Raw genomic sequence first — 17002 nt, 5'->3', positions numbered from 1 at the left:
CAATGAATATAATTTCTTAACAAGTATATTACAATTGGTAATTTATATAGAGTAACGTTTCATTATATATTTAAATAGGATTATCTATATATTATTCTTAAAAAATACACACATGAGGTAACTAAAAGGTTTATATTTTTACACAAGGTGGAAGAAATAAATTTAAATAATGCAGTTATGCATATATTACATGTTTGGATACATGTCGAAACAATTTCTTTTAGACACTCATTATGTCTTTTTTAATTGTTTGGATGTGAAAATATTTGAATTCGTGCATTTTAAACAATGAATACAAATAAATATATAACTATATAAGTCACTTAACTTTTAAAAATATTCGACTTGTATGTATGAATATAATGATAAAAAAGTTATACCAACTGGTATTTGTAGGTTAAATAAACCCTGTATTTTGTATCTGTTAGCTTATAAATGGAGCAAGGGGATAGAGAAGCATTTTCATGAACTGGCAATTTGAAATTAATTAAAATCTAATTATATATGAAATAAGTTTTCATACTATTTTTTTAAGTTTAAATCTACTTCTGCTCTCTATAATGTTATAAATCTACAATTTTGATCCCATAAATTTTTTTACTAGCATCTATAGTTTTCCAATTTTTTTCAATCGATTAATTTTAATCCCACATTAATTATATCACCTAATTGCTTAACAAAACATTCACAAAAATTTACTTGTCTTTAGTGAAAACAAGTCAAATTTTATTATCAAATATTATTATTAATATTATATGTGAATGAGTGGATAATAATAATATCATTAATGTACACATCATCAATTATTGTTAGAAATATGAAACTATATTAATCATGAGGCTACGAGATAAATGTCTTGTTTGTTTTAAGTAAGGAAAATTGGAATCCAAAATAAAAAGAAATAAAAAAAAAGTTGATAAACATATAACATGTTTACTAATATTAATATTTTCATTTTATTTTCCCATTCTATCCTCCGATCCAAACAAAAAATATAATCTGATTTATACAAACAAAATGGGAATAATGTTGGTAAGAAGTGTGGACACAAGTATATTTTAAGTAACTAAAGTAAACTGTAAAATCATAGTTTAACAGTTTTAAATTCATCCTTCTCTACTCTATCTTGTTAAAGAAGAAACAGTATCTTAATATTTCACATTTTCTTTACAACTTAGATTATATAACTATCACTTTTTCTATAACGAGAAAATCCAAGGCTTATATGTATAAAAACTATTTAAGCAGAAAAAAAAAACTAAATATAATTTGGTTATGGCTCCTATATATATGTATAAAAATAATACCATTATCAGAAGTATCCAAATAAATATTCGATTTATTTAAAAAAAAAAATTGTTTAGGGTATACATACTTGCCCACAAACTCAACATTGAGTGGGTGATGTATATGTAGGGCTGGACAGAATTAACTTAAAATACTTAAACTATAGTTAATCCATACTTTTTTAAACTTAAAAAACTAATAATACAGTTAACTAAAAACTAATTAACTAATTAATAGTACAGTTTAAAAATACTAAACTATTTTATATTAAGTACAGTTAACTACAGTGCAGTTTAGGTTTATACATCCTTTCCCAATCACAGCTTCATTTTGCTTTCTGCCTTACATCTCACTCGATGCTGCTGATGAAGGTTGTCGTTGTTGAAGGCTGCCGTCGAGGTTAACGCTGTTGAAGGTTCGCTGCCGTCGAAGGTTCGTCATCGTCGAAGGTTCGTCGCCGTCGAAGGTTCGCCGCCGTCGAAGGTTCGCCGCCGTCGAAGGTTCGCCGTCGTCGAAGGCTCACCGCTGTCGAAGGTTTTGCCGCACTCTACCGTCGCCGAACTGTCGAAGGTTCTTCTACATACCCTTTCGGAGTTCCTTTCCATTCTCTGGGTAAAAGAGTGGATTGCTCAACCTCCCTGTTCCCCCTCCACGTGGAACTCTCTACAATTTCTGTGTCCCCTCGTTCTACTTCGAAGGTATCTATCTCATTAGCAATTGTCTCGTTTCATGAATTGCAGAAGACACAATTCACCTGAATTTCAGTCCGTGCTTATGTGAGAGTACTAGGATTTGTCTTGTTAGTTGTCTTTGTTAACTCTTCTAACATGGTGAATTATTCCGTTGATTAATCAAATCTGGTTTCCAGAGGGAATAGAGATGCTACGGAAAATAGAGAAAGAGAATCTATGCAGAATAAAATTCGCACTGTTGATTTATGTCTTTTATACAAAAGTGTTTAACTCTGGGAACTAGGTAGTTTGTATGTTTTCTAGTTCTATAAAAGCATTCTTTGTGCAAATGGGATAGTTTGGGTGACTTGATATGGTGTTTAACATAAAAGACATTGAGGTAATTATGTGTTTGATGGCATTTGGAGTGACAATAACAGCATGAAGAGGAGGGAAGCAGAGAGGAATGGAGGGGGCTAAAATCTCCTTTCACTTAGTTTATCTCCCTTCTGAAAATTGAGGAATTTGAAAGAGAGAAAAAAACTTTTAATTAATTAGCCCAAGCAATCTTCAATTTAAAGTTTTATTTCGCTAATGTAAGTATATGAATTATGTTTTATGATACGACTCAATGGTCTTTTAGTTCTCATAACTGGGAAATTGGGATCACATGGACAATTTAATTTGGCATGGAATTAAGTGGCTGGATAATCAGTAGGTAGGAGTCACCAACTGCAAATTGGCTATTGCACTAAATGTATCATCATTGAGGTGACAGACGACCAAAAGGACTATTCTATTTGTCATAGTTTTTAGAATCTTATAATTTTGTAATGTTTTTTTTTTCTCTGTAGAGTATATCCTCTGCACAAGCTAAAAGATTCACAAAATTCAGGGAAAGGAAAGGGCTTATTGAGAAAGATGTGGTAAGCTAGTGGAATAGATTTTAAATTTGAATGACTATAAATGAACAAATAAAAGATGCTAATGCAGTTTTAATTATCTTGTGCTTTTGAAGGTGAGAACTGATAGATCGATCCTTTCAAATATTCTACGAGATATACTGTTGACCTATTCATTTTACAACTTTGATCTTGGTTATTGCCAGGTAACTATGTCGTGCATTTTGGACTTAATTTTAATTGCTGTGAATATTATATATCTTGATTACCAAAATTTTGATCTTATTCTTTTTGGAAGTTGAGTCTTTATTTTTCCTTAAACAGAATATGTATGTAGTCACTACAGCAGGGATGGGTATTATCTTCTTGAACCATGTCATAACTGCATAACTCACTATAGGGATTTAGATTCTATGGTTAGTGTTAAAAATCATGCATTCATTAGCATATGAGCAATGGAATATATAAATGATGTACTCCTCTTACTTTAAGAACTAGTTTTTTGGATTCAGTAAGGTAAAACTCAAATTTTTAAGAGCTAAACTTATCTGCACTGAACCATCATGCATCTGTTATCAGTAATTTAATTGAAAAACTAATAATAGCTAATAGCCCCTGTACTATTTTTTTAGCTAATAACTGAGTCAGGATGGGTTCTATTTCAGCAATGATGAGGTTAATTGGAGGAAGGACTTTTTGTGGTGAATGTGTGAGAACTGTGATGCCTTGCGATCCTTGCGATCCTTGCGAACATGGCTCTAGAGGTGTTAGCCATTCCTATCTCTACCGTAGCATCAGAGTGTGCATTCAGTACAGGAGGAAGAGTGGTTAGTCCTTATCGTAGTTGCCTAACGCCTAAAATAGTGGAAGTGCTTGTTTGCACACAAGATTGGTTAAAAGGAACACCTTTCTCTATACTTTTTGATGAGGATCCTAAAGAACTTGATAAATTTGAGCAAGGTGAGATTATATGACAAATTTATATACTTTTTAATTTATATTTTAAGTGTTAAAAACTTATGAAATATTTTATTTTATTTTTGTAGAGATAACCTCTCAAGATGAAGTGGGACCTTCAAGTGTTGCTATTAATTTGGATGATTGAAGTTTTGCCACAATTTGTTAGTTATCTAAAGTACATGTGCGGTATGTTGCTTTTAATTGTTTTACAATTTTACCCCTTAGCTTTGTTTTTAAACTGCTTTATGTGAATATCTGTCCTATCCTCTACCAACAGAAAAATATACATTAAAATTATTCTTGAAGTTACATTTATGGAAGTTGTTGCTTTGGGTACAGATGTTCCACTTCCATGTCAAAATTTGTTGTTTAGCTGTCACCAGGAAGTTGGATCTTGTGTTTTTGATGGGGAAAGCTCTACCATGTTTTTGATGGGGAAATACTATTGACTACTGTTGATTAATATTAGGGTTAAATATGTTTTTGGTCCCTTAACTTTCAGCGAAAACTGGAATTAGTCCCTCTTCAAAACTTTGGCCTAATTTAGTCCCCAAACTTTATAAATGTGTGAATTTAGTCCTTTTAACTAAATTTTGTTAGGTTTATTTGATGTTTCAAGTGTGTTTCATGATAACATTTGAGTTGTTTACACCGTTTGACACATTTTTGCTTCAATGTTCATTGAGAAATGTGTTTGAAACATCAAATAAAGTTAACAAAATTTGGTTAAAAGGACTAAATTCACACATTTTTAAAGTTTGGGGACTAAATTAGTCCAAAGTTTTGAAGAGGGACTAATTCCAATTTTCGCTGAAAGTTAAGGGACCAAAAACATATTTAACCCTTAATATTACTATATATCCTAACTTTGTTTGTGCATGTTTTCATTCTACATAGTTTGGTTTGAAAAGGATTATTTCTCCTCTCAACAGTTTCCAAGATGTCACAGCTAGTATTGTTTTCCTTTGGTCATGACTAGGGACACTCTTTTATTTGTATCTTCTATATGTCATTTTAGAAATGTCTCATAAATTTTGGAGAGACAACTTCGAAGATCTTGCTAGCGTTTCATAATTGCAATCTTCAATTTCTTCATTTCTTGATGATGTAAGCTATGTTTTGGAACAGATACTTCAGAACTTGTTTTTCTCCCTTCTATGTTTGTTGCTGCATTTCTTTTTTGCACTTTTTGTCAGTTGAATGGGCGCGGGGAGTGCATTCTACAGTATGCATATTAGAATAAAGTGAATTCTTGTACACATTTGGTATGCCAACAGTTTTTTACTCTATAAATATAAATTCTTATGGATCTTAACATATTCATAGAAGATTATCTTAATTCTTGAGTAATGAACTATAGGAATGTCAAACTATTCAAAGTTTTTATCAGGATGAAGTGTTGAATCTTATGTTTATTTTGGAGCAACGCACATTTCATTATAATTTTTTTGAACTTTCTGTTTATTTTCAGAGCAAAAGAAACAAAAAGTTTCTGAAATAAAGACTGGAATTGATGAAGCTGAAGCTTTGGTACTTCTTTTTCTTCTGCATTGGAAAGCTGTATTTATTTTCTCTGTAGTCTGGTTCAGATGGTTTATTTAATGAATCTGTAGATTCGAGAAATGGACCTCGAAAAATGAATCTGTTGATTTATGATATGCTCTTTGATTTTTATTAATGATGCTCTTCTCATGTTTAATTTACAGGATGAAGTGCAGTTTTATTAATACAATTTTAATAGTTAGTGCTATAGTTGTTAGTGTTGTATAGTTAGTGCAGTTATTGGTTAAAATTAGTATAATTCAGTTCAAAATTAGTATAGTTAGTAGTTTAGTTCAGTTTATAGTGTAGTTTAGTACAGTTAAGTATAGTTCAGTTCAGTACAGTTTAATAAAACAAAAGCAATTCAGTTCAGTTTTTCTGAACTATTTTTTAGTGCAGTTTAGTTTTTCTGAACTAGTTTTTAGTTCAATACAGTTTTTAGTAGTGCAGTGCAGTTTAGTTTGATTTGCCCACCCCTATGTATATGTACAACATGATTACTGGTGTATAATTAACACGACTTTTTAAATAAATTTATGTTTGAAATTATTTATTTTTAACATACAAATACATTGTTTCAAATTTAGTTTTTGTAATCTTTATGTACGCCTAACCCTCCAACTGTCGACCAATAACCCGACGACAATTAAACCACTGCAGGACTTTCTCATTACCCGCGTTGTCAACCACTTGATAACCGACCGTAATGACATACGATCACATAACGTCGTCGACCACTTGACGCTTGACAACCAAATAAGTACGATCACATAGTGTCGTCGACCACTTAACGCTCGACAACCAAATAAGTACGATCACATAGTGTCGTCGACCACTTAACGCTCGACAACCAAATAAGTACGATCACATAGCGTCGTCGACCACTTGACGCTCGACAACCAAATAAGTACGATCGCATAGTATCGTCGACCACTTAACGCCCGACAACCTAATAAGTGATATCACGACATAAGGTATACGTACGACACGCTGTTCGTATACCTTATGTCGGCACATAGGATGATCGACATACTGATACGACATTGTAGGTTTAGCGGTTACAGATAAGCGGTTACACATATTGGCTAACCAGCGCCGTGAATCACGGAAGCAATTGACTTAGTATCAGCACACGATTTGGCGGTTACTTCTAAACAGTCAGTTTCAGTAACTGACCGGATTTTCAGGTAAACGGTTTATTATACTGTTTTAAATACACAAAGCACACCGGAAAAAAGGTACGTTTTTCCCCTGAGAGAAAATTAAGTAAGATTTTCTTATCCTAACAACACCCCTTGTTGACTTGAGCGTCGGAGTGCCTTTGCAGGTACCCAGCCCACCGTACTCAGAGAATCGAAGAAGAGAGAGGGAAAAAAGACAACACAGTGAAAGCAGCACGGAGAAGGAGCAAAGTTGTTAGGTTTGGATTTTGGTCTCCACACCCCTACTGAAACATTTTGGCGCCCACCGTGGGGCCCGAGATTTACTATCCCAACAACGACCACCGGAGCAATGGAAGATTCCAACACACACGATTTGATCAGGCAACTGCAAGAGCAAATAGAAGCACAGGCACAAACCATGCAGGAAATTCAGCGTAAACATGCAGAGGAGATGGCGGCGCTGAAAGCACAGATTCCACCACCAGAGTTATCTGCCTCGAACAAACAGGAAGATAACGACGTAAGCCATCATGGGGGAACCTCCGAGCGTGCCGGCGGAGGAAGGAAGGTGCCTACCCCTATACGCCTCACTAACCTGCTTCCATTCACAGAGGCCATCATGCAGGCGAACATGCCAGACAAGCCTCCCCCAACCCTGGAACGTTACAATGGTTCTGAAGATCCTGATGACCATCTACGTAATTTTATAGATGCCATGGCATTCTATACTGACAGCGATCCAGTGACATGCAGAGCTTTTCCTTTATCTCTTAAGGCTGAAGCTCTGGAATGGTTCCATAAACTTCCTCGGAATTCCGTGGATTGTTTCGCAACCATCGAATCCTTATTCCGAAAGCAGTACGCAGCCAATAAAAAACCGACGATGACTGCTACTGAGCTTGTCCATACCAAACAGGAGAAGGATGAGACCCTAAAAGCTTTTATGCAGCGGTACATAGAGACGGCCCGGCGAGTGCCAGACATTACTGCCACTTTCATCATCAGCAATCTATCGTCCTGCTTAAGGCCGGGGCAGGTCTCGGAACAGTTATACGCTGACCCTCCAACATCCATGGAGGAGTTGCAATCCACTATGGCAAAATTCATCCGTATTGAAGATCACCGTAACTCCAGAAAGAAGCACCAACAGGATGTCTCCACTCAGGAGACAAGGAAGCCAGCGAAAAGACCCACCAACGACTACAGGCTAGACCGAGCACCTCGGAAGGAGTCAGGGTGGACGTCTAAATACGATCGCTACACAACCCTTAATGCACCAAGGACGAGGGTGCTCGAAGAGGCCTTACACGCCGAACTTTTGACTGTACGACGAAAGGCCACCCCAAAGAACGCGGATAATAGTAAAACCTGTCGGTTCCACATGAACCATGGGCACGACACGGAAGAGTGCAACATGGTGAAAGACGAGTTAGAACGGCTCATTCGTGCAGGTTATCTCCAGAATTACATCAAGGAGAGAGTTTCCACCAGAGCAGCAACCCCTCGCCGAAGAGATCCTCCTAGGCGAAGTCCCCAGCGATCACCCCCTAGAGATGATCGACACCGCAGGCGATCGCGTAGTCCACCTCGACGCATAGAGAGAGAACGCTCAGTTCGAGGCCGCATCGACACCATATCTGGTGGTTTCGCTGTGGGGGGCGTGTCGGCTTCGGCAAGGAAGCGACATTTGAGACAGTTGAAGTCAGTTCATATGGTCGACCGCCAATCTCGGTCAATCCCCGACATTACGTTCACTAACGCAGACTTCCATGCACCCGACCCTGATCATGATGATCCTATGGTCATCACGACTAATATAGCTCGTTATGATGTCAGCAAGGTCCTCGTCGATCAAGGAAGTTCGGTCAATATTCTATATTGGTCCACTTTTCAGAAAATGGATCTATCTGAAGATCTCATCGCCCCGTTCAATGAGCAGATTGTTGGATTCTCAGGAGAAAGAGTAGACACCAGGAGATACCTTGACCTACGAACTCGGTTAGGAACAAGTCGAGAAGCACCTGAGCTTCGAGTTCGATTTCTGTTGGTCGAGGCAAACACGTCATACAATGCCCTGCTAGGACGACCTTGCCTGAATGCGTTCGGGGCAATCGTATCTACTCCCCACCTCGCCATGAAGTTCCCGACCGATCATGGTACTATTTGTACCGTGAGGGCCGATCAACGAACGGCCCGACAGTGCTATGTCGCCGGGCTAAAAATCACCCCCTTCATTCCAACTAAAAGGACAAAGGGAGTCGAGGCATCGGCAGTCGACCTAGACCCACGGACCAATGTAGACGAACGTCTTCATCCGCAAGGCGAAGTCAAACTCCTATCCCTAACAAGTGACGTGTCCAGAACCACCAGCATTGGCGGGAACCTCGCCTTGAGCGAGGAGCAAGACCTAGGTCGTATGCTGCGGAACAATGCAGATTTATTTGCATGGACAGCCGCTGACATGCCAGGAATCCACCCAGGGGTTATGGCTCACAAATTGTCCATATTCCGGGAGGCACGACCGGTCGCCCAGAAAAAGCGAAAGTTCGGAGAGGAAAAGCGCCAGGCCGTTCAAGTTGAGGTCGAGAAGTTGATGAACGCCCGGTTCATCAGGGAGTTAAAGTACACTACGTGGCTGTCGAACGTAGTTATGGTCAAAAAGTCAAACGGTCAATGGAGAATGTGTGTCGACTTCACTGATCTCAATAAGGCATGTCCTAAAGACTCGTATCCCTTACCCAGCATCGACCGTCTAGTAGATGGAGCTTCAGGTCATGTCATACTAAGCTTCCTCGACGCCTACTCAGGCTACAACCAGATTCCAATGTACGAACCCGATCAAAGCAAGACAGCCTTCATTACCGAACGCGCTAATTACTGTTATGAAGTAATGCCGTTTGGATTGAAGAATGCCGGGGCTACTTATCAACGCCTTATGGATAAGGTCTTCCATCACCAGATTGGACGATGCATGGATGTATATGTCGATGACATGGTTATTCGCAGCCACTCTGTCGAACAACACCTGCAAGATTTGAAGGAGGTTTTTGCCCAACTCCGACGATACAGCATGCGCCTCAACCCTTCCAAATGTACTTTCGGCGTCCCCGCAGGAAAGTTCTTAGGATTCATGCTCACACGTCGAGGCATTGAGGCCAACCCCGACAAGTGCAGGGCGGTACTTGACATGACTGCTCCAAAGACCCTAAGAGAGGTACAACGTCTAGTGGGTCGCCTCACCGCCCTGTCCAGATTTATTCCAAAGCTGGCTGAGCACATCAAGCCCATCCTAAAGAATTTGAAAAAGGGCTTCACTCAACACTGGGACGATGATTGTGAGGCCGCATTCAACACTGTCAAACACATCCTTACCAGTCCTCCAATTATGGCTCGTCCGGATGTTGGGTCCGACTTGCAGCTGTACATTTCAGCTTCCCAGCATGCGGTTAGCGCCGCCTTGATACAGGAAGCGCCCTCCCTGAAGCTAATTTACTTCATCAGTCGTACATTGCACGGGGCGGAGGAGCGATATTCTCGAATTGAGAAGTTCGCCTTGGCACTACTCACGGCCTCTCGACGACTTCGACCATACTTCCAGAGCCATCAGGTGATAGTCCGCACGGATCACCCCATCGCCAAAATTCTCCGCAAGCCAGACCTGGCAGGTCGAATGGTCGCGTGGTCCGTAGAATTATCAGAGTTCGGCCTCCGTTACGAGCCACGCGGGTCTATCAAGGGCCAACATTTGGCAGATTTCGCGGCTGAGTTAGTACTTACCCAAGAGGACTCAACGACAAAGTGGCTACTCAGTGTCGATGGTTCTTCCGACAAAAAAGGAGGAGGAGCCGGTGTTGTCCTAGAAGGGCCTGATGGTTTAGTTATAGAGCAAGCCATCATATTCAACTTTCCAGTTAGCAACAACCAGGCCGAGTACGAAGCTTTGATCGCTGGCCTATCCCTGGCTAGAGAGCTCTCGGTAGATTGCTTAGAGTGTCGGATGGATTCGAAATTGGTCGTTAGCCATGTGAATGGAGTCTATCAAGTTAAGGATAATCAGCTATTACGCTACTTCCACAAGGTTCAGACCTTATTCCAAAACTTCGTCGAGGTTAGTGTAATCCATGTACCCAGAGGGCAAAACGCACGAGCTGATCTCTTGTCCAAGTTATCTCATTCTAAAGAGGGAGCACAGTTATCCTCAATCATTAGGATGACGCTCGACCATCCTGTGGTGGAAACTTTTGTCACCAATGTGGCAACACCGGTAACCGACTGGCGGCAGAAGGTCAAAGACCTCATGGAAAAGCAAGACAAAGGCGATCACATCACTACAGCAGATTCCAAACGTATTGCTCGCTTCGTATGTATAGGTGACGACCTATATCGTCGCGACCATAGCACTCCTCTGTTGAAGTGTATATCAGAGGAGGAAGCAGACTATGTTCTACGCGAATTGCATACCGGGATATGTGGATTTCACTCTGGCAAGCGGACTCTGAGAGCACGTGTTCTCCGTGCAGGGTATTACTGGCCTACACTCGACCACGATTGTGAGGCATTCGTCAAGAAGTGTCTCTCCTGCCAGGCACATGGTCACGACATCCGTGCACCTCCTGAAGACTTACACAATATAGTCTCTCCCTGGCCGTTCGCTCAATGGGGTCTCGACATAGTCGGTCCGCTGCCGATCGCCAAAGCCCAGAACAAGTTTCTCCTCGTAGCAGTCGACTACTTCACCAAATGGATAGAGGCTGAGCCATTGTCCGTCATCAGTGCTCAACGAGTGCAGAAATTCATATGGCGCCTGATCTGTCGGTTTGGTTTACCTCAAAAGATCATCACCGACAACGGTCGTCAATTCATAGAACGCAAGTTAGAAGATTTCCTTCGCAATCTGGGCATCAAACATGTCACCTCGTCAGTCGAGCACCCTCAAACAAATGGCCAAGCCGAGGCTGCCAACAAAGCCATTCTGACAGAATTAAAGAAACAACTCGGCGAAGCCAAAGGTTTATGGGTAGAAGAGTTACCAGAGGTTCTGTGGGCATACAGATGCACTCCCCATGGATCTACAGGGGACACGCCATTTAACTTAACCTACGACACTGATGCCATGCTCCCAGTCGAGGTAGGCGAGCCCTCATTGAGGCGTCTTATTACTGATATGTCCCTTAATGAAGAACAGTTGCGGACAAATCTCGACGTCCTTCCCGAACGTCGAGAGATCGCCACCATCCGAACAGAGGCCCAGAAACGACTGATATCTCGAAGATACAATACCAAAGTCAAGCCCAGAGCCTTCAAAAGCGGAGATCTGGTGTGGCGAAAGCGGGGAGAGGCTAGGAAAAATCGAGCCCACGGCAAGCTTGCAGCTAACTGGGAAGGACCCTTTCGAGTTGCAGAAGACATGTCGAACGGCGCATATCGCCTCCAGCTTCTTGATGGACAACCACTGCCCAACACCTGGAATGCCACTCACCTTAAATATTACTTTAGTTAGCGTCCATTTCTTGTTGAATCTTTTTACAACATTATCAAATTCTGTTATCAAATAAAGATTACATCATGATTATTGCTTAGAGCTATTTATCACTGTTTCTAATGTCGAGTCCCAGGGATGTCGTGCCCGACACTTCCACAAACAAATGGGTCGGAGCAAACCCTCTGGTAGATGTTCACCCTTGAACACCCAGTCTATTCGGGATACACTCCCATTGGTAGATGTTCACCCTTGAACACCCAAACCGCTTGGGATACACCCCATCTGGTAGATGTTCACCCTTGAACACCCAGTAGTTTCTTCAATCGACCATCGCTCTCGACAGCCACACGACGTGTTATCAATACACTCGACATTCACACTTAGCGATCGCTACAGCGAGCAAATTGCAAAATCAACTAAGTTACATAAACTACAAAATCACCAAACATGCAAGCAATTCAACACACTCTACTTCAATGTCAAGCATTCGCAAATTATTCAAGTTTCATATTCCAAATCATCAACCAAATACTCAAGTATATATATACAAGTTTGTAGAGAATCCTAATCTATTACAATGTTCGGTGTGTTGCCATCAACAGCTCCAGTAATCTCCGCCGCAGGCGCATCCACTTCCGTTGCTCCCTCAGGCTCGTCGTTGGCAACCACCTCTTCATCCTCCTCACCCTCCAAGACAGCATCTTCAGGAATTTCATTCAAGGGCTTTAGCTGACCCTCATGCACATCTTTTCGGACGTCAAAGTCAGCTCCCTTGGTTGATACCTGGAGCAAGTGCCCGACTTGCCTCAAGGCCTTCCTGAAGCCCTTGTTATGTTCATCCATGATCGCATCCTTCAGCTCCTCGACCAACTCATTTCTTTCCGAGGCCTCAGCCTTCAACGCGTTCCTCTCGCGGGCCACTATCAGCATTGACCTCTTCGCTTGCTCCAGCTCCCCCGCCATCTGATCACGTTCCTGTTGGAGACCCAAACCAGCTTCACGTGTTTTCTGCAACAATATCTCACCCTCTTTCACCAGCTCTTCTGCGCGCTTCTGCCTGACCTCGCAACTAGCATAAGCCTCGGCCAATTCTTTCAGTTGGGCACGAGCCTTCTCTAACTCAGCCCGCATCTGACCTCTATCCGAGGCATAAGCCAGATGCCACGCCAACGCCTGTGATCGTGTGGTCATCTCCAGCAAGCTATCAGCAATTTGTTGCTCACTCATATTTTCGATCACCTTCTTCTCCGAGATATCCATATTTAAGCCCACCTTATGACCCGACATAAAGGCTGGATCCCATACGCCAAGTGGGATGGAACGTTCAGTTTCCTCGACCACCTCCTTGCTTTTCTTGGATGCTTCCCGGTTGGTGTCGACTGTCTTCGCTTTCCTTTTACGCATCAGAGGCACCTCCGCTACTGTCGTCTCCTCCACCGACGCCGCCACTACCACTGGTAAGGGGCCAGCTGGTGGCACATGGGGACGTTGTTGCCCCACCTCAAGTCTTGAAGATGACCCCGGACGGCTCACTTCAACCCTCTCGTTGTCAATTGACTGAAACCAATTGCGGCCACTTCCTTTTCTCCCCATTATCTCTGTAAACAACAAAACCCATCCAAAATGGTCAGCCACGACAAAACAATTTACAAAAATGATAAGCCAAGCCACATACCAAACACCCTTGTCCCCGCGTCATCGAACTCGAGGCAATCTATAATCTGACGAGAAGGGAAGGGGCGTGGCAACGAGGTCAACACACTCAAAGCCTCCAACTCTTCAATCGTCATCTTATCTTCAGACCACGAGGTAAATTTCAGAGGATCCTGCGTCCAATATAAGGGAAATCTGGGATTCCCCTCACCATCGAAAAAGAACCGCCGACCAACATCGGTGATCGACACCTTAAAAAACTTCTCCTTAAACCCTCTATACGACTGCAGGTAAAGCTCTAGTAACGCGTTACCCGGTTCTGAAATCAGTGACACCCACCCCTTCGTCGCAAGCGGACGACATCTAAAGAAATACAAAAACAAACCTACAGTAGGCCTAATTCCTAGCGCCCCACACAACACCCCGAAAGCCTGTACATACCCCCAACTATTGGGATGCAATTGGCTGGGTGCAACGTTCAAGGTGCGCAACACATCCATTTGGAAGGCAGTGAACGGTAATCTCACATACAAATCATAGAATAACGCAGCATAACAGTAAAAGAATTCATCAGAGGCATTCTCCCTCCCATAACAGACCCTCTCATCCTCCCGGCATGCTATCAACTTCACACAGGTTTGATATTCTAGGGTCCTCAGCAAACAACTATCCTCAATCCAATCCGTAATTATAGCCCTACTTCTAAATTGACTTCTCAGTTCCTTTACCTCACGCGCCACCCAGGCGTATTCATCTCCGCTAATCGGAGATATTACGCGTCCCCCTGGACCCTCACCGCATACATTTCCATATACAAATGCCCTCTCTCCATACGGTATCATGGTAATCTCGGGACATTCCGCCGTGGATGACGGCCCCGGCATATCACCACCGGTGTCCTGCCCCCTTCCTTCCATGATCAACAGTAAGTACAGCGAAAGAGATTTTAAGGTTACCTGGTGGATTCTCGTACTAACGCAGGCAATGAGACTGAAGAAGAAGCAATCTCGCTCGCAATGCACACTCTCAGTGTCTGTTCTTCTACAAAAGTGATTAAACCCCTTCTGAATCGTGTTGAAGAAGCCAAACCGTTTAATCATCAGGCGCCGTAGGATTCTTTTTGATCTAACGGCTACTGATTAGCGTCCCCTCGCTTCCCTAAAGGAGCGGGAAAACCCTAAAATTCATAACGCCACGGACAGGTGTCACCCACGTCTCCTCGTTTCCTCCACGTATCCTCGTTTCCTCCACGTCTCCTCGTTTCCTCTACGTCTCCTCGTTTCCTCAAACAATACTCAAAAGTCCTTCGTAATTTTGTCATCCATTTACTCGGACTTGGGGGGCATGTACTATAGGATGCCTAACCCTCCAACTGTCGACCAATAACCCGACGACAATTAAACCACTGCAGGACCTTCTCATTACCCGCGTTGTCAACCACTTGATAACCGACCGTAATGACATACGATCACATAACGTCGTCGACCACTTGACGCTCGACAACCAAATAAGTACGATCACATAGTGTCGTCGACCACTTAACGCTCGACAACCAAATAAGTACGATCACATAGTGTCGTCGACCACTTAACGCTCGACAACCAAATAAGTACGATCACATAGCGTCGTCGACCACTTGACGCTCGACAACCAAATAAGTACGATCGCATAGTATCGTCGACCACTTAACGCCCGACAACCTAATAAGTGATATCACGACATAAGGTATACGTACGACACGCTGTTCGTATACCTTATGTCGGCACATAGGATGATCGACATACTGATACGACATTGTGGTTTAGCGGTTACAGATAAGCGGTTACACATATTGGCTAACCAGCGCCGTGAATCACGGAAGCAATTGACTTAGTATCAGCACACGATTTGGCGGTTACTTCTAAACAGTCAGTTTCAGTAACTGACCGGATTTTCAGGTAAACGGTTTATTATACTGTTTTAAATACACAAAGCACACCGGAAAAAAGGTACGTTTTTCCCCTGAGAGAAAATTAAGTAAGATTTTCTTATCCTAACAACACCCCTGTTGACTTGAGCGTCGGAGTGCCTTTGCAGGTACCCAACCCACCGTACTCAGAGAATCGAAGAAGAGAGAGGGAAAAAAGACAACACAGTGAAAGCAGCACGGAGAAGGAGCAAAGTTGTTAGGTTTGGATTTTGGTCTCCACACCCCTACTGAAACACTTTATATTTTGAAAATTATTTTTTTGAAAAATACTAGTGGTAACCATCAAAAGTTTATAAAAATAACTAATATACTCACTTAAAAGACTCCTACGTAAATACAAGACAACTTTTCATCCAACAATGGTGATGCCAAATTATTTGTCTGCCACATACTTTATTAGCATCCCACTTATGTATTAGCTTACCGTTTATACAAAAAATATATCTAATCTCTAATATTTATTATTTACACTCTTATAAAAATATATTCTCAAGAGATAAATTCTCTCTCTATATATCTCTATATTAGTTTTTTTAAAATATAAGAAATTTGATTGACTTTATTATCTGCTTTAGCAGAAATACCTAATTTAAAACAAATAAACTGATAAAGTTCACTTTTAATAAAAATACTGGAGGTGTCAATTTCAAAATTTAACTACTAATATCTTTTGATGTATAATCCCTTACAAAACGAGAATAAATGGAGTACAACTTTACTCAGCGAAAACATAACTTTTTCTCGTGATGTATAAGGGAAGCAAAAAAAATAGTAAGTAGGGTGTGAGAAAATTCATAAACTTTGGGTAAATATTATATAAAAATCATAATTATATAAACTATGAAAATTGTATATTTAGTCATTAAATTATTAAGATTATACTAATATCAATTAAATATATTTAGTCATTAAATATTTTGTGATAAGGTGTAGTGATTTAATTTTATTATACTCATTTGGATGTAGTGCTTGTGGATGAAAAATTGTATCTTGTTGAATACAAAAAATATACAATTACTACTTCTCGTTTCATTGTTTTAAAAAGTAAAATTATTTCGTGACTCGAAAACATCAAGTATATTAGCAGGTTAAATGAGATAGTTTGCAAACTATTTAATTATAATTTTTACACTATACAAACTTATTTTATTATAATTTCTAACATATAAATTATTGGCTCCTTCATATACTTAATACAGTTTGTTTCTTCTATCATCTTTTTTTTTTCTTCTTTATTTTTACACCACTCTGTTACCGGCTATATCTTCTTTATCATCTCTCTCTAAGGATTCCCTTCTGTCACGTCTCTTATCATAGTGAATATTATTTTATTTTATCATTTTTAATTATTTTTCATGTAATAACACCATTTA

The 17002-nt window shown here is 40.8% G+C and overlaps 2 protein-coding genes and 1 long non-coding RNA gene across 3 annotated transcripts; 2 read left to right on the top strand and 1 right to left on the bottom strand.

Moving 5' to 3' along the window:
• The first annotated feature begins 1544 nt into the window (after window positions 1-1544).
• Window positions 1545-5572, top strand: LOC148204980 (uncharacterized). Its single transcript, XR_015782805.1, has 6 exons — window positions 1545-1985; window positions 2813-2884; window positions 2977-3066; window positions 3526-3820; window positions 3907-4006; window positions 5292-5572. It is a non-coding gene; the product is annotated as an uncharacterized LOC148204980 (long non-coding RNA).
• Window positions 5573-6874: 1302 nt separating this feature from the next.
• LOC148204979 (uncharacterized) lies at window positions 6875-12025 on the top strand. The gene has a single exon (XM_088097544.1). It carries the CDS (start codon window positions 6875-6877, stop codon window positions 12023-12025), a length of 5151 nt encoding a protein of 1716 aa, XP_087953670.1.
• A 546-nt stretch (window positions 12026-12571) lies between these two features.
• On the bottom strand, window positions 12572-16052 carry LOC148204978 (uncharacterized). Its single transcript, XM_088097498.1, has 2 exons — window positions 13690-16052; window positions 12572-13648 (listed from the first exon to the last, which is right to left on the bottom strand). The coding sequence occupies exons 1-2, from the start codon at window positions 14758-14760 to the stop codon at window positions 12572-12574; spliced, it is 2148 nt and encodes a 715-aa protein (XP_087953624.1). The 5' UTR covers window positions 14761-16052.
• Window positions 16053-17002: the final 950 nt, after the last annotated feature.

The sequence above is a fragment of the Vigna umbellata genome, chromosome 1, assembly GCF_029865625.1.
Source record: "Vigna umbellata cultivar VRB3 chromosome 1, Vumbellata_1.0, whole genome shotgun sequence".
NCBI classification, from domain to species: domain Eukaryota; kingdom Viridiplantae; phylum Streptophyta; class Magnoliopsida; order Fabales; family Fabaceae; genus Vigna; species Vigna umbellata.
This window is presented reverse-complemented; position numbering and strand designations above follow the sequence as displayed.

Bases quoted from the DNA above. Each gene is read 5' to 3' on its own strand.
- LOC148204979 (XM_088097544.1), top strand. From the start codon at position 6,875: ATGGAAGATTCCAACACACACGATTTGATCAGGCAACTGCAAGAGCAA.
- LOC148204978 (XM_088097498.1), bottom strand. From the start codon at position 14,760: ATGATTAAACGGTTTGGCTTCTTCAACACGATTCAGAAGGGGTTTAAT. The intron at 13,649-13,689 runs GTGTTTGGTATG...TTTGTAAATTGT, and splicing joins TCGATGACGCGGGGACAAGG to TTTGTCGTGGCTGACCATTT.